We start from the raw sequence: 20198 nt of genomic DNA on the forward strand, positions 1-20198 counted from the left end.
TGGGATGGTATCGCATTGTGGTTTTGATTTGCATTTCTCTGATGGCCAGTGATGATGAACACTTTTTCTTTTTCTTTTTTTTTCTTTTTTCTTTTTTTTTTTGAGACAGAGTCTTGCTCTCTCTCCCAGTCTGGAATGCAACTCCCAGTCTGGAATGCCATCTCGGCTCACTGCAAGCTCTGCCTCCCGGGTTCACGCCATTCTCCTGCCTCAGCCTCCCGAATGGCTGGGACTACAGGCGCCCGCCACCACACCCAGCTAATTTTTTGTATTTTTAGTAGAGATGGGGTTTCACTGTGTTAGCCAGGATAGTCTCGATCTCCTGACCTCGTGATCCACCCACCTCGGCCTCTCAAAGTGCTGGGATTACAGGCATGAGCCACTGCGCCTGGCCATGGTGAGCACTTTTTCATGTGTGTGTTGGCTATGTAAATGTCTTCTTTTGAGAAGTGTCTGTTCATATCCTTCACCCACTTTTTGATGGGGTGGTTTGATTTTTTCTTGTAAATTTGTTTAAATTCTTTGTAGATTCTGGATATTAGCCCTTTGTCTGATGGGTAGATTGCAAAAATTTTCTCCCATTCTGTAGGTTGCCTGTTTACTCTGATGGTAGTTTCTTTTGCTGTGCAGAAGCTCTTTACTTAATTAGATCCCGTTTCTCAATTTTGGCTTTTATTGCCATTGCTTTTGGTGTTTTAGACAGTGAGCAGTGAATTCCTATGTCCTGAATGGTATTGCCTAGGTTTTCTTCTAGGGTTTTTATGGTTTTAGGTCTGACATTTAAGTCTTTAATCCATCTTGAATTAATTTTTGTATAAGGTGTAAGGAAGGGATCCAGTTTCAGCTTTCTACATATGACTAGCCAGTTTTCCCAGCACCATTTATTAAATAGGGAATCCTTTCCCCATTTCTTGTTTTTGTCAGCTTTGTCAAAGATCAGATGGTTGTAGATGTGTGGTATTTTTTCTGAGGCCTCTGTTCTGTTCCATTGGTCTATATCTCTGTTTTGGTACCAGTACCATGCTGTTTTGGTTACTGTAGCCTTGTAGTATAGTTTGAAATCAGGTAGTGTGATGCCTCAATTATGTGAAGAAAGTCATTGGTAGCTTGATGGGGATGGCATTGAATCTATAAATTACCTTGGGCAGTATGGCCATTTTCACGATATTGATTCTTCCTATCCATGAGCCTGGAATGTTCTTACATTTATTTGGGTCCTCTTTTATTTCATTGAGCAGTGGTTTATAATTCTCCTTAAAGAGGTCCTTCACATCCCTTGTAAGTTGGATTCCCAGGTATTTTATTTTCTTTGAAGCAATTGTGAATGGGAGTTCACTCATGATTTGACTCTCTGTTTGTCTGTTATTGGTGTATAGAAATGCTTGTGATTTTTGCACATTGATTTTGTATCCTGAGACTTTGCTGAAGTTACTTATCAGCTTAAGGAGATTTTGGGCTGAGACGATGGGGTTTTCTAAATATACAATCATGTCATCGGCAAAAAGAGACAATTTGACTTCCTCTTTTCCTAGTTAAATACCCTTTATTTCTTTCTCCTGCCTGATTGCCCTGACCAGAACTTCCAACACTGTGTTGAACAGGAGTGGTGAGAGAGGGCATCCCTGTCTTGTGCCAGTTTTCAAAGGGAATGCTTCCAGTTTTTGCCCATTCAGTATGATATTGGCTGTGGGTGTGTCATAAATAGCTCTTATTATTTTGAGATACATCCCATCAATACCTAATTTATTGAGAGTTTTTAGCAGGAAGGGCTGTTGAATTTTGTCGGAGACCTTTTCTGCATCTATTGAGATAATCATGTGGTTTTTGTCTTTCGTTCTGTTTATATGATGGATTGCGTTTATTGATTTGTATATGTTGAGCCAGCCTTGCATCCCAGGGATGAAGCCAACTTGATCATGGTGGATAAGCTTTTAGATGTGCTGCTAGATTCGGTTCGCCAGTATTTTATTGAGGATTTTTGCATCGATGTTCATCAGGGATATTGGTCTAAAATTCTCTTTTTTTGTTGTATCTCTGCCAGGCTTTGGTATCAGGATGATGCTGGCCTCATAAAATGAGTTAGGGAGGATTCCCTCTTTTTTTATTGATTGGAATAGTTTCAGAAGGAATGGTACCAGCTCCTCTTTGTACCTTGGCAACCAGGATATTAAATAGGAAATTTGGCAAACCTCGTAGTCCATATTAGTAAGCTAAGAATAGAAAAAAATATATATCTACAGACTAATTTTTATACCATGTAGTGACTCTCAAATTCTTGGATAGCTGTGCTTCATGTCACCTAGCTGCTAAGAGCTTTGTGATCCTAACAGGTGACGACTCGGACCGACACTGCATTGTTATGAATTCCACAAGTAGGTGCCTCGATATGCCTAGATTGAAACATCAGCCTTTCCCAGTCTGACCTGATGGGTTGACTTCAGGTGTGGTATAAAACACCTACATTTTAATGTAAACATTTCAGTGTAATCAGTGAGAACTGTCATTCTGCTTTAATCACCATGAGTTCTGAAATAAAGGATTTGTCTGACATTCATTCTAAGAAATTCATTCTTATCTAAGAAACTTTCTTTAACCTGGCACAATAATAAGAAATGACCTATAAGTACTTGATTGTTCTAAAATGCCTTATGCATGATTAGAGAAAGAATAAATGACATATTTTAGGATTGTGTTTAACAAAAGTGAGATGCTAATTCTTAAAAACTAGGCCTCTCTGTGGGGACTGCATATGATCACATTACCCTTGATCTTGAGTTAAGGAGAATATTCATTGCCAGATGATTCACTGACCTTGCCTATAACTTGAAACCAATAGCAAATCCAGATGTAGTTTCATTGGCCTTTGAAGTCCAGGGCAAAAAGACGAAGCATGACTCCCTATTTCCCCGTTGCATCCTGATTGTCTCCCTATCCAGAGACAGAAGAAATATCCTCAAGACATTGAGTTTTTCACAGCAAAGAAGCTGAGATTGGGGCTTTGGCCTCATCTCCTATAGGTCCATGCTGCATCTCTGATCTCTACAATCAGTGAGAAGGTCTTTCCTGCTCCCCTTCCTCCTGGCACATGACAAAATTCTAGTGCCTTAAGGTCTGCAGGAGGAGAGGGTTTATATAGTGTTTTCCAGTTCAATTATCATATATATAATCATACCCCCCCCACTCGCGTCTCCTTTGTTACACTGTGCACATATTAAACATCACCATAAAGTATGTGCATCCTGTTGCCTGCGTCTGAGTTTCCTCACTCGAAGGATGCCTAGGCCTGGAGAAGGAAAAGTGTTCAGGTGCTTCAGGAGAGTAAGACACATTTCTCCTTCTGCTTGAACTCATGAGCACAGAGGCTTACACACCCTTAGTGTCTCAAGAATGTTTTTCATGGCACTTGTAAACCAAATAAATACCTATCAGTTCCAGTACTAAGTAGTTTAGTCTAAATAGCTTAGTAAGTATTTATATCCAACCACTTAGTAACCACTTGAAAAAAATACACATAAATCGAAAGTAGTGCCAGCTGCGGTGGCTCACACCTGTAATCCCAGCACTTTGGGAGGCTGAGGCAGGTGACTCACTTGAGCTCAGGAGTTCAAGACAAGCCTGGGTACCATGGCGAAACCCTGTCTCTACAAGAAATACAAAAAAAATGAGCTGGGCTTGGTGGTGTGCACTTGTTGTCCCAGCTGACTGGGGGACTGAGGTGGGAGAATTGCTTGAGCCCAGAAAGTTGAGGCTGAGGCTGCAGTGAGCCAAGATCGCACTCTAGCCTGGGTGACAAAGTGAGACCCTGTCTCAAAAAAAAAAAGTAGTTCCTGTGGTATCCAATAGATGTCCCTGGGCTTTCTTTAAAACATAAAATACCAGCCTGGAATGCTTGCTCACGCCTGTAATCTCAGCACTTTGTGAGACCAGGCCGGAGGACTGCTTGAGCCCAGTAGTTCAAAACCAGTCTGGTCAATGGGGCGAGACCCTGTCTCTACAAAAAATGAAAACATTAGCTAGGCATGGTGGCACAGGCCTGTGGTCTCAGCTACTTGGGAGGCTGAGGCAGGAGAATCACTTGAGCCTGGGGTGTCAAGGCTGCAGTGAACCATGGTAGTGCCACTGCACTCCACCCTGGGCAACAGAGCGAGACCCTATCTGAAAAAAGCAAAAAAAAAAAAAAAAAAAGGAAAAAGAAAAGAAAAGATAAAATATCCAGTGAAGCTGGGTATATCTATAGGCCCAGCTACTTGGGAGGCTGAGGCAGGAGGATTGCTTGAGCCCAGGAGTATGAAGCCAGCCTGGGCAACATAGCAAGACCCTATCTCAAAAAAATGTTTTAATCCAGTGCTGCCTAGTGAGTTTGCTGTGGCACCGCAGGTCACCTTGGCACACAATTTGGGGACCAGAGCACTAACAATATTGTTTTAGTCTAGTAGACTATCCCTGGAAGCTCAGATCAAATAGCTTTATGACCATCTCTCCCAAAAAAGAAAAGAAAAATGGGTGCATTAAGTAAAATACTGACTTGAAAGGTTTTAGAGAATAAAAAATGTTAACTAGGATCAAGATAAAGTGGAAATAACTTTGCACAGGATACATCCATAATAGACTTTTGCACTTTCTTTTATATGTAAGTGGAAGAGAAATGATAGATGCTACAATTAATTTTTAATTGTCTTCCTTACAGATGTCCCTAAACCAATGACTGCTTTAGTAGGGAGATTTTTGCCAGCATCAACAAAATTAAATCTCATTACACAACAAGTGAGTCATTATTTTAATTTAAAAAATACAATTGTGCATTATTGTCTCTTAAAATTTTGATTGTTATGGTTGGAATTACTCAGGAAATATAATTTATTTTCCATTTAGAAGTCAACAGTGAAATACTTTCTAAGTGTTCAGTCCCTGCCCCACTGTGTCAGACACTGTAGCCTGGAGTCAGTCTCGGACACGATTATTCTTCACCAACTTGATGAAGCCGTCTTGCCCTTTCCTGCAGCGTCCAGACCGGCATTCCACCACACTTGCTAACTTGTCCTCTGTGGCCCCACTAGCAGGATATTCCACCTCCTTGGTCCAGAACACTCCTCACCCTCCTCAGTGTTATGGAAATACTTTTTTAAAGTTTGCTTTTACCATTACACCATGATATGCATATATTACATATAAGAGGACAAATACGCTCTTTTTCTCGAGTCTTGCTATGGAGTGTCACTTCCCCAGAAGAGCATTTCCTAACTCCCCAGCATAGACCTCCAGCCATGGTCACAGTGCTGCCTCTTGCTCTGCGCGGCACTCTCACTGGCTTGCGTTTTGTGGTTGGTTGGTTGATCTGCATCCACCCATGAGAATGCAGGCTCCATGGAGGCAGAGGCCATGTGTGTCTCGTTCATCTCTGTAAACTGAGAATCAGCACAAAGCCTGGCCCATGTAGGGCACCCACTCACCCTTCAATAAGGACGGTCACTGATCTGTAAGCTAATTGAACCCCAGAAAACAAAACACACAACTCTACCCTCCTGCAGCTTACATTTTAGTGCAGGAGATAGACAATTAGCAAATCTAATAAAGAAGCCAATTACATCATATGTTAGGAGAGCAGAGGAAGGGGGTTGGGGGGGATGGGGATTTGATGGGGAAAAAGGCTAGCTGCAGGTTTAAAAAGGGTGATCATGGCTCCGTTGTGAAGGTGACATTTGAGCAAAGCCTTTAAAGAGATGAGGCAATGAGCCATGTGAAGCAAGCTGTGGAACATCCCAGGCGGGCCTTGGATAGGGTCATGCCTGCTGTGGTCGCAGCAAGGAGGCCACTGGGCCTGGGATAGTGTGAGCTAGGGAAGTAGGGCAGGGAAGAAGTCAAGACATTGGAAGAATTATGGCTTCCACTCTAAAGAGGGGCTGGCGGGGAGGAGGGGTCAAGGAGAAAGGTGAGCCTGTTTTGGCAATAATCTCGGGGAGAGACGATGGCTCAGATCAGGTGGTGGCAGTGGAGGTGGCAAGAAATAGCTTCTGGGGATACTTTGAAGGTTGAGCCAACAGGATTTGCTGATGGATTGGATGTAGTATGTGAGAGAAAGAGAGGAGTCAAGGATGCCCCCAAGATTTTCAGCCTGGTTGATTGGAGAGATGGAGTTTCCACCAACAGAGATGAGATGGTACAAGTTTTTCAAAGGTGTCCAGGAGTTCCATTTGGATATATTAAATTTGGGATGCCTCAGAAGATGTCGTATAGGAGTTTAGAGTGAGGAAGGGCTAGGCAGGAGGGCTGAGATTGGGAGTCCTAGTATATAGACAGTACTGAAAGCCATGTGCATAGATGAGATCTCAAAGGGAGTGAGTGTAAATTGAGTTAGATATTTGTTGAGTTAGTGAGTAAATACTTCTCAAGTGATATATTGGCCAAGAGAAAAGAGAGTATTATCAGTGCAGGGGGTGAGTGTAAGCCGGGATCTGGCGAGCACCAAGGTGGAGTCTGTGTTGGAACCTCATAGAACCCTCCTACCTGCTGGCCCCCTCCAAGCTGCTGGCCTTCCTTTCTCTGCTGTTTCAGCCACCAGTCCAGAAGGCACACACTGCACTTGCTCTTTCACCTCTAAGACCTTGCATAAGAAACATCCGTTTGGCCACAACTTGCTGTCTCTTCACCTTCCCCCAGCTTTCCTTGACTGTTTGTTATCGTCCCCATTTTGGCCCCTTATCCAGCATGGACCTCAAGGACAATTCTTTTAGCAATGCATTTGCTGCTCCCCGAGAATCCTTTGCTTCCTTGCCAGACCCCAGTTCTATATATTCCTTGGAGCGTTACCACCCAAAGTGTGGTGCATGGAGTAGAACTGTTGGGATCACCTGGGAGCTTGTTAAGAAGTGCAGAACCTCAGGTTCCACCCCAGACCTGAGATTCAGACCCCCTGGATCAGATCTGCATTTTCATAAGGACCCTGGATGACTTGTGCACACAGCAGAGTCTGAGAAGCCCTTTCTCCAAGTTGACTTCCTTCACTCCAAGAGGACCAAACATTGCTGAAGAAACCTGTGGATTCCAGCATAAAGTTGCCCTGGATTTACAACCTATGGAGTACATAAGAGATTCTCTGCTTTACTTTGGGGCTAAATAAGCAAAGGGGGAAAAATGTAATTTTACCTGGTTTACGCAAATAATTGCCTCAATCCTGAGAACTATGACATCCTTTCTCCAAAAGAATGCAAAACTCTTCAGACTGACATTTGAAGACAGGGGCCTCATAATTAGGTGTCCAGGTGAGGGCAAAAGAGACACCCGTCTCAGGGCCTTGTGAGCACTCCCTTCTGTGTACGAGCAAGAGGAGAGCAGGAAGGGGCTTCCTGGGAAGAAGCCTGGGGACTCAAGACTGATTGTAAATGAGGCAGTGGGACCCAGGGGGCTTTCTCAGTGTCTTCCAGCCCTAATGAATGGTGATGACACACAGTTTAAATCGGGCACAGAATGGAGGAAGTGCAGAGGATAAATACAACATGTATTTTGTTTTCTAAGACTATACTTTTTAAAGTTTTAAAAATAAATTTATTTAAAGATACGTTTCCATTTTTGGAGAGAGGAGGGGACAAGGATATGAGGTTTAACTGTGATATATGCACAAAATCTGAAAACCTAATTGTATCTAGTACTGTTAATTTCTTCAAGCTACTGAGTAGAAGAGAAGTAGGCCAGTGATGGCTTTGCTGCCTGTTACTTTCCCTGTGAACAGCCTCCACAGGCCATGCTAATGAGTAACATAAAGAAAGATGGGACCTGGGAAAGCAAAGAATGTGGATGATGCAGAGATTATGACATTGCTTTTGAATTAGTTAAAACTGGTTACAAAATATTTTTTTTCAATACATGAAAAATCATGGTTGCCAACAAGACTTCAAATGTCAAGATCTCTGTAAGAAACTTTCTAGTTTACGGAAATTTGTCATTAAATGTATTTCACAATTGATAGCCTATAAAAATGAAAAGGAGTTCCATGACAATACCCCTGGCCAGCTGAGTGACAGCTATGGACGGCCTCCAGCCCATGGAGGCCAGCCCTACATTTTTGCACACTTCTAGGCAGGCCTCGGCACTAGAGTCTGCCCAGTGAAAGTGGATTCCTTGTGGTAATAAGACCCAGACATGATTATAAGGGATGGTGATGTAAACCTTTAGAGAAAAAAAGAATCATTTTTATCTGGGGGCTGGCTGACTGGAACTTTAAAGATCCTTGCTAATTCCAAATATCCTTGCCTTTGACTTTGAACAGCTTGAGGGAGCCTTACCATCGGTAGTCAATGGGTCTGCTTTCCCCTCGGGATCAACTCTTCCAGGACCACCAAAAATAACTTTGGCTGGGTAAGGATTAGAAGCAATACGTTGTCACTCTAATGTAAGAATTTAAGAGACTTTTGGATACATTTATGATTTTCTTCTAAACTATAAAATGAGCTTCACTGCACACCTTCATGACTTCTGAGAAATGTTTTTACTGTCAGCAGTGCCACTAACAGTGTTGCTGTCTGTGTCTGGTTTCGTTGGGGTTGCAAACGCTGCTGGAAAGTCTGGCCCATAGTCTGTATCTGTCCCTGTCCTCCTGTCCCCTGTCCTATGTCAGTGTTTCTGAGGCTTGTTGCCATTTATAGCTCTGTCTTCATTCCATGTTGATTCAAACTGTGCTGGCCTCTCTTTTTTGCTGTCGTCCACGTAAATAATGGCGTGGCAGCCACGTAGCATGAACGGGGAGCTGCAGAGTGCCCTCCAGCCGCCTCTGCCCGCTGCCTTCTGTGCTGAGTTGGCTTGAGCTCTATGGCAGGTGCTAATGCATGATCTGTCTTCACATCTCCAGGTGGACATAGGCTGTGCTTATCTGGGACCTCATCTTGCCATTTCTTGCCTTGTCTTGTGTTTATAATTGTTGCTAATTAAACTAATCAGCTGGTTGAAATTGTCAGGTTAACATTTATGTATTAACAGTGGTTTGGGCAACCCTCTCCGTTCATTGAGCCCTGTAGTTGATTATGGAGATCAACATATTCCTACCTCCAGGAGGTATGTGTTTGTTTGTTTGTTTTCTCTTGTTTTTTGTTGTTGTTGTGGTTGTGGGTTTTTGTTTTTGTTTTTGTTTTTTTTTTTTGAGACAGACTCTTGCTCTGTCACCCAGGCTAGAGTTCAGTGGCATAATCTCCGCTCACAGCAACATCCGCCTCCTGGGTTCAAGCAATTCTCCTGCCTCAGCCTCCCGCGTAGCTGGGACCACAGGCGCCCACCACCACACCTGGCTAATTTTTGTATTTTTTAGTAGAGACTGGATTTCACCATGTTGGCCAGGCTGGTCTTGAACTCCTGACCTCAGATGATCTGCCTGCCTCAGCCTCCCAAAGTGCTGGGATTACAGGCGTGCCTGGCCTGCCTGCAGCAGTTCTTTTGGCCCACAGTCTAAGACAAACACATACCCTGGGCCTGAGAGACAGCAGTCAAACACCTTACAGGATATAGCCCGCGGCCTCTAGTGCTTTCTAGGCTCCTGCAGAGTTCTGCCATCAGGCATGGCTTCGTGATGGCCTTGGTAAGTGTGAGGAGAGTGGTTTGGGGCTGGAATGAAAGGCTGTAAATCCGGAAACACACTGGAACCGATCAACACTATCAGCTCTCATGGTCACTGAAGGGCGTTGGTTGCTCCCTGGCACTGCTGCTTCAGCTTCTGCAGTGGCTCCTTTAGCTGTTGTAATTCTGTGCCCAGGCTGTTGACAACTTTTGCTGAGTTTGACGGAATAAGACCATGGGCCCTGCTGCTTGCTTCACTCTCTGGGTGTGATGGATCGGTGAGGGTGCAGTTGCTACCATTGTAATTGGTCATCTCATCACGGCTGTTAACATTTCTGGACCAAACAAAAATGACTTCAGCAACTTCCAGATTCTGCTGATACATTACACAGGATGATCTAAAAGGACACAGTTCTGAAGATACTCATTTTTCTTGTAATCTGGGGGCATCTGGTCGATAGTATTGACTCACTCTGAGCTGTATTGTGTCTAGAACATTCAAGGACATTTGATATTTCTCATACTTTAACTGTGTACTCTCCCAGTTACAGTGCCCTCTGAGGCTTCCATGTGGTGCAGCCGATGGGCATTTGCACAGAGGAGCAGTCATGAGAGAGTTTTCAGGGCAACTATTTCTCCTTTTCCCCCTTTTCATCTCCCCCTGCTCCCCATTCTCCTCCTCCTTCCTCTTCTTGTCCCCTCATCCTCGTCTTTGTTCTCCTCCCCCTGCTCTTCTTCCTCTCTCCTTTTCCTCCTCCTCTATCTATACTAGATTTTTTTCAATCAGTCACATGTTTTTCTTTATTTTGAAGGTTACAAAAGATTTCTCTATTGTAAGTGGTGTGCCAGGAACAACATGAGATGTGTATTTGTATTTTTTATGCACATAATTACTTGATCTGATGCCTCTCCACTTAATTGGGTCTGATGATTTTTATCTCGACATCTACAATGCTGATGATATGCTGGAATCTCTACCAATTTATTGTTAGTGGTAAGGAAGCAGTCAGAGAACGTTTTGCTGGTTGTTTCATTCTGTGTGAGTTCCCAACCAAGACTCTGTCAGCCCAGTGTGGTTCAGATGTATCTAACCTAGTAGAGGCCATAGAAGCAGTTCAGCTCAGGCTGGAGGCCAGCAGGCTGAGCGTGCGAGCTGACCCGATGGTCATTTGTTAGAGTTGGGGGGTGAACTGGCTAACTTATTAACTAGCTTATCATATTAATAAAAACTCTTTAATACAAATCCGTGTCCTGACACTCTGTAGCTTTAATAATCCCATTATCAATCTGGTAATAAATGTGAATTCTGACACATTGTTGATGCTACTGGTTTTAGTAACATAATGAACATCATAATAGAGAATATTCAAGGGTCTGCTTCTCCGGCAATTTTTTTGCTAAAGATGAGGTTATCATGTTGTGGTGTAGTTTTTTTAGAAGGCTTTTCTGAGGCAGAGTTGTCCAGATCTTTTCTAACACTTTAATTTTTAGATGGGCACTGACAGAGCAGTCTATCTGGAGCCATGGAAGTGATTTTCCACTTAGTGTCCACTGCAGTCAGAGACCCTCACTGCCCTGTACTCCGTGCTCATTCCTGATGAGTGTCTTTGCTGACGCTGTTATTTAAACTGGGCCGTCCTGTTGAGCAATAGTGAAGAAACCTTGCCGCCTTAAAAGCTGATGTCAAGTTCCACCTCCTTCAAGAGCATTTGGTTTTCACTTCTTCCGTCTATGCTGAACTATGCTGCCTCTGAGTTTCTGCAGTGTTTACAGTCGGTATAGCACAGTGTGCTGGTTGATTATTCTGAGTTTCTGTGGCGTTTACAGTCAGTATTTCACAGTGTGCTGGTGGATTATTCTCTTATGTGCTGTAATGTTTCCATTGCCTATGTCTCATATCCCTGCTGACTTGGTGGATTCCTCCAGGACAGGCACCATGTGTTAAATAGATAGTTATCCTTGGTGTCACCTGAAGCACTGACCATGGTCCTGGCCACGCAGTGATTTCTAGTAAATGCCTGCTGGCCTCCTCCTGCCTCTGTAGATACTCGTGGGCCTGTCACCCTCCCTCCACAGTTACAGTGGTTCCCCACTGGACTGCCTCCACAAGCCCCCACGCCACTTCCTCAAGGGAACAGTTTTTGTTCCTCTGGACAGGGAGGGCCGGTCCACCCTGTGCCCCAGCTCAGGGCAGGTCTGAGAGGGCCAAGGACAAGAGCAGTGAAGTAGCTGTCAGAGCCCCCTCTGAACAGGCCCAGGTCTGACCCACAGGTGAACAGGCCAGGTGGCAGGATGGCTAGACCTGCCACCTCTAGGCACCCATGAGGGCGGAAAGCTGTAACTCTCCTATCTCTAAAGGAAAAACCAAACTAGATGAATTCTCAATTAATACAGAATTCAGCAACATCGTCTTTATCTCTAAAATGGTAGCTTTCTCCAGAAGAAGTCAAAGTTAGCAGCTTGCCCCAGTTTCATGTGCCATGAGCTGTTTCCCATGGGGAGCAGGATGGGTCACTAAACAGAGGCACAGGTGGTGAGCGCAGGGGCAGCAGACCAGTCAGTCATGCACACCAGAGCAGTGAGGTGAGGGCAGGCCAAGTGAGGGGGATTTGGGGCTGACCTCAGCTCTGACAGCCAGTCGAGAGCTGAGTGTGTGGGCGATCGGAGCACAGAGGACAGGGCAAAGACTTTGCCTCTCTTTAGGGCGTTTGTATTAGTTACCAACCCCTATGCTCCATGAGATGGCATGAGGCTGACAGCAAGCACGGACTGTGTGCCAGGTGCTGTTCGAGCTCTGGTAGGAAACCCAAGACTAAGATGCAGCCTTGCTCAGAAGTGGCCAGTGCGTCGCAGAGATGAGACCTGTGTACATGACTTCAAAGAGCACACTGATACAGATGCATGCCCACACTGGGTACAGGGACAGCCCTGTCACAGAATTCTAAATTAAATGCTGTATTCGTTTAGAATTCATCTAGTTTGGTTTTTGTCACATGGTGTTTTGTACACGTTCCCCTCCTTGTCACCACAGCCTATTGAACCACTTCCATTGCAAATGTTCTGAGCTCCTTGGTGAGTGTCTCTTCTGAGCAATGCTTGGGAACTTCTCCTGATGGTTTAAGGTGCAGCTGCCCTCACGTTCAGCAACACCCAGAGACACATTAGAGGAGGAGTTTGTTTCTTCTCTAATGCCCCTGAATATGACTTCTGAGCTAATCACAAAATGTAATTAGGAAGGAGTTGTAATAATCCCTTCCTAAAATGAGGAAAGTCCCCAGTGATCACATGGCACACTTAAGTGATTACTAACATGCTTTGATATTGTTAGTAATATTACAGCGTGGACTGCTTTAGCACTGGTATATCTGAAGACGAACGACGCTTTATCTATTGTTCTTTAATTTGTACTTCCTATTAGCATTCAGATTTTTTTGGGGGAAAGAGCTGTTCAGTGGGGAGAGGAGCACAAAAAAAAAATTAGAGGTTTAAACAGGTCAGGGGGAGAAGAACTCCAGGAAGACATCTTGGGAAGGGTGAAGAGCCTTAGGACCCCGCTCCGCACACACACTGACTCCCTGGAAGACATCTTGGGAAGGGAGAGCAGCCTTAGGACCCTGCTCCACACACACCACTGACTTCCTGGAAGACATCTTGGGAAGGGAGAGCAGCCTTAGGACCCTGCTCCGCACACACCACTGACTTCCTGGAAGACATCTTGGGAAGGGAGAGCAGCCTTAGGACACCGCTACACACACACACTGACTCCCTGGGCATGTGTGGCTGCGTTTGGTGGCGCTAGTTGCATCACATTGGAAACTCCCACTTCATGATTAGGCATCTATCAATAATACCTATAACTATCTGGTGTTGAGATTCTCACAATGTGTTGAAAAACACCAGATGCTTAGCTAATTCTCTATATAAGGAGTAACGATCTGAATACATTTTCTTTTTTAATCTTTATAGAGTAACTCTTAGTTCATGGGACACAAAGTCTAAAAAGCCATGTAACTGTACCAAATCCCAGTGTCTGAAATTGTAAGTAATCACAAATCCTTCATTATTAAATATGAAATAAGGTTGCTTAGAAGTCAGTAAGTGGAGCATAGTCTAGAGAAACCAGAATGGCTAGCACTGCACGTGTTACAGTTACTTCTCAACAATCTTGTCCTGATGCTCGTTGTCCAGAACAGCGAGACCAGCGAGAAGCAGCCACTTTTGCATGAACCTGGTATGGATTTTTGGTATTATCTGGGCGAACTAATTTAGTCAAGATACTAGTGGCTCACACTTCAAGGGGCGTAATTTTTCTTGGGTTTTGGCTCGCATCCTCTAGCCCCTCAGACAAGTGCTAACCATGTCATTGTTGAGCGTTAACTGTAATATTTCCACATCCTATTTTTAAAAAGTTTTATGAATTGGTTTACTCTACATTGAAATTTTCTCAGAAAAGTTCTCCCCCAGCCAGGAGGTGTGGTCAAAGGGTGACAGGGCCGATTGTCACGTGGAGTCGGGGACTGGAAGTAGACGATGTGGCTGAAGTAGGAGGCGGATCTCAATGCCATGCTTGACAGCACTGGGTGCATCAGTTTCCTCGGCCGCCCTGCGAAAGTTGGCATCTGGTGTCTGTGCTGTCTGCCCTCCCTTAGCTCTTGCTGTGGGCTGCTCGCTTTCTGCTCTTATGTCTGCCTAGCCTTAAGTTACATGTTGAAAAGGGAAAACATTTCCTAGTCCCAATGTCTGATGACCCTAACCACAGTCTCCACGTGATTTTTCCATTGCAGAGCTCCTGCTGAAGTCACTGAGAGCCACAGTGACGGGACAGTGATGTGGGGGTGCACCAGTGGGTAGAAATCCAGAAGTCCATGAAACTTAGTTCACACAACCAAAGTGGAAAAACAAATTGATTTTTAAAAAGTAATTGCAGACAGTATAGGGTTGACTGTCTGAAAATATTTGAGCTATCATTGGTTTAGTCTATGAGGCCATATACTTCTCTGAACGTTGGAAATGCCATAACATGACTGATGAGGAAACTAAAGATGCAGCTCTGGGTAAGGAGGAGGAAGGACAGAGGGAGAAAGCCTGGACCCTGTGACGCTGTCAAGCCAGAGCAGCCTGCCCGGATGGAGATGTCGGATGCGGAGGAGGACCAGGTGGTGGTGTCCAGAGGACAGAGCTGTGCAGGGTGGTGGGCTCCTGGGGATGGGGGCTGCTCAGCTGCTGGCTGGGTGTGGGGGACCAGGCATGTCAAATGACCATGAAGCCTAGAGCAGGGTGTAGACTGTAACTGGGGGCAAAGTGAGGTAACTCCTAAGGACTTGGAAACCAGATGACTCTAAGAAAGGCTTAACTTGAATTACGTCAGAATGGAAGGCCAAAGAAACAGCTTCTTGTCTAGAAGCAGCTTCCTAGCTTAATTGGCCACCGACGCACGTAAGAAAGAATGGACCATCATAAGGGCGGTCGGTCAGCACTGGAACAGAGGAAAGGAGGCCCAGAGTGTGTCCAGTGCTGGCAGGTGACAGAGGCACCGTCTGTGAGGGCACAGAGCTGGCTTCTCCAGGGAAGTGCTGTGTGCGGTGGGCAAGAGACTTAGAGCCCTCCCAATCTACTCGATGACTACACACCTCGAATTCTGTGCTCAACATGCAACTGTCTGACCATTGACTTAGCTTCCTAGCAGCTCCATACTGAGAAATGAGAGGCCTTGGAGAAAGAAAGTGAACATTTTGGGCACTGGAAAAGGATGTTATTTCCATCATAAATTGATGCATGACATTCTGATAATGCATTGTGATTTGGTTGGAATCAATCCATCACTGAGAAACCAGTCATCTCTGGAAATACTAATAAAGTGTGTGTTCTGCTTTTGGAAAAGCTAAGGAATAGGTAAATTCACCCAAGCAGTGAGGTCCCTTGGTGGCAGACCCCTGATCTTGTGCTGGTGTCTCTCCATACATGCCACCTGTCCTCGTGTGGAGACACTTGGCTCAGGTGAAGGAACAGAAGCAGGGGATCCTCCGTTGCTTGCTTCACTCGCACTTGTGGCATCATCGCCATCAATAACTTTCCATTTCCTTTACCTTTTTACTCCCCACAACTAAGTCACAAGCACAAGGCAATGGAATGTAATTTTCTTAGTGCGAGTTAGTCCCACTCTCATGGGAGTCTCTGCTGCATACAGGCTACGAGGGATTGTTATTATAATTGGCCATCAATAGAGAGAAAAACACATGACAGTACTTATTTTATTTTATAACATTTTTTTCAGACAGGGTCTCACTGTGTCACCCAGGCTGGTGTGCAGAGGTGCAATCGTGGCTTACTGCAGCCTCAACCCCCTGGGCTCAGGTGATCCTCCCAGCTCAGCCTTCAAAGTAGCTGGAACTACAGGCATGTGCCCTTATGCCCAGCTAATTTTTTGTATTTGTTTTTAGTGATGGCATGGGTAAAAATCGATTACTACAGTCAAGGCTCCAGTGGAAAGTGATAATATCCTGCTCCACTTCTCCCCATAGTCTGTCTCCCTCCAAGAAGCTTCCACTGTTAGCAACTTCTGCTTTCAGGTTTCCTGGGGGAACCTCCACACCTGTAAAGATTGTCTCCTGCCTCTTGCTGTGGTAGACAAGGGTTTTACTCGTTCATCTTCCTCCTCCAAATAGAGCTGGAACTACCCTTTTTAGTCCCTCTCTTAGTGCCTTACCCCTGAAACTTGAAACAATGAATCCCAACTTTTTGTTGTTGTTTCATTAGCCATAAAAAATTGGGAATTATTTTTAAACGAATAATTTATCTGCATGATTAAAATGGTATTGATGTAAACTGAAGAGGTAGTTAAATGTTTTCTGATTATTTTATTGGAAACGTATTGATGGATTTTAAATTTTTTTTTTTTTCTTGAGATGAAGTCTTGCTGTTGTTGGCTCAGGCTGGAGTGCAGTGGCGCAATCTCGGCTCACTACAACCTCCGCCTCCCGGGTTCCAGCAATTCTACTGCCTCAGCCTCCGGAGTAGCTGAGATTACAGACAACTGCCACCATGCCCAGCTAAGTTTTGTATTTTTAGTAGAGGCGAGGTTTCACCATGTTGGCCAGGCTGGTCTCGAACTCCTGACTTCAGGTGATCCACCCGCCATGGCATCCCAAAGTGCTGGGATTACAGTCATAAGCCACCATGCCTGGCCAGATTTTTAAAGTAATTAACATCTACCTTTCCAGTACTGTTACAAATGTGTTTCTTAACCATTTTTGTATATGTTAAACATTGATTTGCTATGTAGTTTTTTAAAGCAACTGTAAAATATAAAACTTAATACTTTAATGTAAAATATAAAATATTAAAACGTTTATAACAGGCCTTTTTTGGTGTAGGCAGCAACATACAGGCATGCGTTGGAGGTACTGCAGCTTCAGCTCCACAACCACAACAGAGCAAATCACAATAAAGCAAGTCACACAAGGTTTTTGGTTCCCTAATGCATGTAGAAATTATGTTCATATAACTATAAACATGCTGTAGTTGAATCAGTGTGCAATAGCATTCTATCTAAACAGTACATACCCTAATTTAAAAACACTATTTCTAGAAAATGCTAACAATCATCTGAGTCTTCAGCGAGTTGTCAGCTTCTAGCTGATGGAGGGTCTTGCCTTAATGTCATGGCTATTGACTGATGTGGGTGGTGGGGGGCTGAAGGCTGGGGTTGCAGTGGCAGTTCCTGAAAATAAGACAATGCGGTTTGGCATATCAACTGACTCTTCCTTTCAGGAAAGATTTCTCTGTAGTACGTGATGCTGTTTGATAGCATTTTACCCACAGTAAAACTTTCAAAATTGGAGTTAATCCTCTCAAGCCCTGCACTGCTTTATCTACTCAGTTTATGGAATATTCTAGATCCTGTATTGTCATTTCAGCAGTGTTCACAGCATCTTCACCTTGAGAAACCACTTTCTTTGCTCATCTGTAAGAGGCAACTCCTCATTCATTGAAGTTTTATCCTGGTAATGAAACAATTCATTCACATCTTCAGGTTCCATTTCTAATTCTAATTATCTTGCTATTTCTACATCTGCAGTGACTTCCTCCACTGAAGTCTTGAACCCCACAAAGTCATCCACGAGGGTTGGAATCAACTTCTAGCCTCCTTTCAATGTTGATATTTTTATTTCCTCCCATGAATCATGAATATTTTTAATGGCACATAAAATGGAATAATTTCCAGAAGGTTTTCAATTCACTTTGCCCAGATCCATCAGAGGAATCACTATCAATAGCAGCTATAGATTTATGAAATGTATTTCTTTTTTTTTTTTTTTTTTTTTTTTTGAGACGGAGTCTTGCTCTGTCGCCCAGGCTGGAGTGCAGTGGCCGGATCTCAGCTCACTGCAAGCTCCGCCTCCCCAGTTTACGCCATTCTCCTGCCTCAGCCTCCCGAGTAGCTGGGACTACAGGCGCCCGCCACCTCGCCCGGCTAGTTTTTTGTATTTTTTTTAGTAGAGACGGGGTTTCACTGGGTTAGCCAGGATGGTCTCGATCTCCTGACCTCGTGATCCGCCCATCTCGGCCTCCCAAAGTGCTGGGATTACAGGCTTGAGCCACCGCGCCCAGCCGAAATGTATTTCTTAAATAATAAGACTTGAAAGTCAAAATGACGCCTTGATCCATGGGCTACAGGATGGATATTGTGTTTGAAGGCATGAGAACAAAATTAATCTCCTTGCACAGCTCCATCAGAGTTCTTGGGGGGCCAGGTACCCGGTCAATGAGCAGTAATATTTTGAAAGGAATCTTTTTCTGAGTAGTAGGTCTCCACGGTGGGCTGAAAATATTCAGTAAATCATGCTGTAAACAGATGTGCTGTCATTCAGGCTTTGTTGTTCCATTTGTAAAGCACAAGGCAGAGTAGTTTTAGCAACATTCTTAAGAGCCCTAGGATTTTCAGAATGGGAAATGAGCATTAGCTTCAACTAAAGGTCACCAACTACATCATATCCCAGTAAGAGGGCCAGCCTGTCCTTTGAAGCATTGAAGCCAGACATTGACTTCTCTTCTCTAGCTGCAAAAGTTCTAGGTGGCATCTTCTTCTAATAGAAGGCTGCTTCATCTACACTGAAAACCTGTTGTTCAGTGTAGCCACCTTTATCAATGATCTCAGCTGGATCTTCTGGAGAACTTGCTGCAGCTTCTCCATCAGCACTTGCTGCTTCTCCTCGTACTTTTCTGTTATGGAGGTGGCGTCTTTCCTTAAACCTCATGAACCAGCCTCTGCTAGCTTCCAACTTTTGATGTGCAGCTTCCTCACCTCTCTCAGCCTTAATAGAATTGACAAGCTTTAGTGCCTTGCTCTGGATTAGGCTTTGGCCAGTTTCATCTTCTCTCCAGACCTCTCAGGCTTTCTTCATGTCAGCAATGTTTTGCTTTCTTATAATTTGTGTGTTCACTGGAGTAACACTTTTAATTTCCTCCAAAAGCTTTTCCTTTGATTCACAGCCTATCTTGGCTTTCAACATGCCTTCCTCACTAAGCTTAATCTTTTGATTTAAAGTGAGAGACATGGGACTCTTCTTTTCTCTTGAACACTTAGAGGTCATTGTAGAGTTGTTAATTAGAGTAATTTCAATACTGTTGTGTGTCAGGGAATAGGGAGGCCTGAGAAGAGGGAGAGATACAGGGAACCGCCAGTTGGTGGAGCAGTGAGAACACACTCAGCATTCATCGGTTAAGTTCGTGCTCTTATATGGATGTGGCTCGTGGTACTCCAAAACAATGACATTAGTGACATCAAAGAACACAGATTGCAGATCACTATAACAGACATAACAATAATGAAAAGGTTTGAAACATTACAAGAATTACAGGAATGTGATAAAGAGACATGAAGTGAGCTCATGCTCTTGGAAAATGGCACCAATAGACTTGCTTGATGCAGAGTTGACACAAACCTTCAATTTGTTTTATAAAAAAAGCATTACCTGTGAAGCCCAATAGAACAAAGTACAGTAAAATGAGGTTTGCCTGTAAGTGTTAGATTATACGTTTTTGGACAATTATTTCATAGAGTGAGAAGGAGCACGGTCCACTAGAATGGAGAGAGTTTTCTTCCTCTCAGAAAAGCAAGAATTGGTTTTATACCATGAGTGTAGATATTTTTTAGGACTTTTTTTTGTTTTTTGTTTTGTTTTTGTTTTTGACACAAAGTCTGGCTCTGTTGCCCAGGCTGGACTGCAGTGGTGTGATCTTGGCTCACTGCAGCGTTTGCCTTCCAGGTTCAAGCAATTCTCATGCCTCAGCCCCCCGAGTAGCTGGAATTACAGGCATGCACCATCATGCCCAGCTAATTTTGTATTTTTAGTAGAGATGGGTTTTCACCATGTTGGCCAGGCTGATCTTGAACCCCTGGCCTCAAGTCATCCGCCCACCTTCCTAAAGTGCTGGAATTACAGACGTGAGCCAATGCACTTGGCCTTTTAGGACAGCTTTAATTAGCCCTTCATATATTGATTGACTTTAAGAAAATCCAGACTCAGTTTCATTATTTTTGAGACAGGATCTCACTCTGTCACCCAGGCTGGATGAATTGATATGGAGAGGTGGTATGATCATAGCTCAATGCAGCCTTGACCTCCTGGGCTCCCGCAATCCTCCTGCCTCAACCT

General features: G+C 44.1%; 1 protein-coding gene across 4 annotated transcripts in view; it reads left to right on the forward strand.

Moving 5' to 3' along the window:
- Positions 1–20198, forward strand: part of TESMIN (testis expressed metallothionein like protein) — a 48518-nt gene that overhangs the window by 8352 nt on the left and 19968 nt on the right. For 2 of the 4 annotated variants that reach the window (XM_015434342.4, XM_045372277.3), the window contains exons 5-6: positions 4688–4764; positions 8264–8352. In XM_015434342.4, the coding sequence (XP_015289828.2) occupies positions 4688–4764; positions 8264–8352 (166 nt within the window). Of the gene's footprint in view, positions 1–2330; positions 2550–4687; positions 4765–8263; positions 8353–14324; positions 14510–20198 lie in introns of those variants that run through there. The other 2 variants (XM_074012988.1, XM_074012989.1) reach the window with 2 other exon arrangements.

Source organism: Macaca fascicularis, chromosome 14 (genome assembly GCF_037993035.2).
Source record: "Macaca fascicularis isolate 582-1 chromosome 14, T2T-MFA8v1.1".
NCBI lineage: Eukaryota > Metazoa > Chordata > Mammalia > Primates > Cercopithecidae > Macaca > Macaca fascicularis.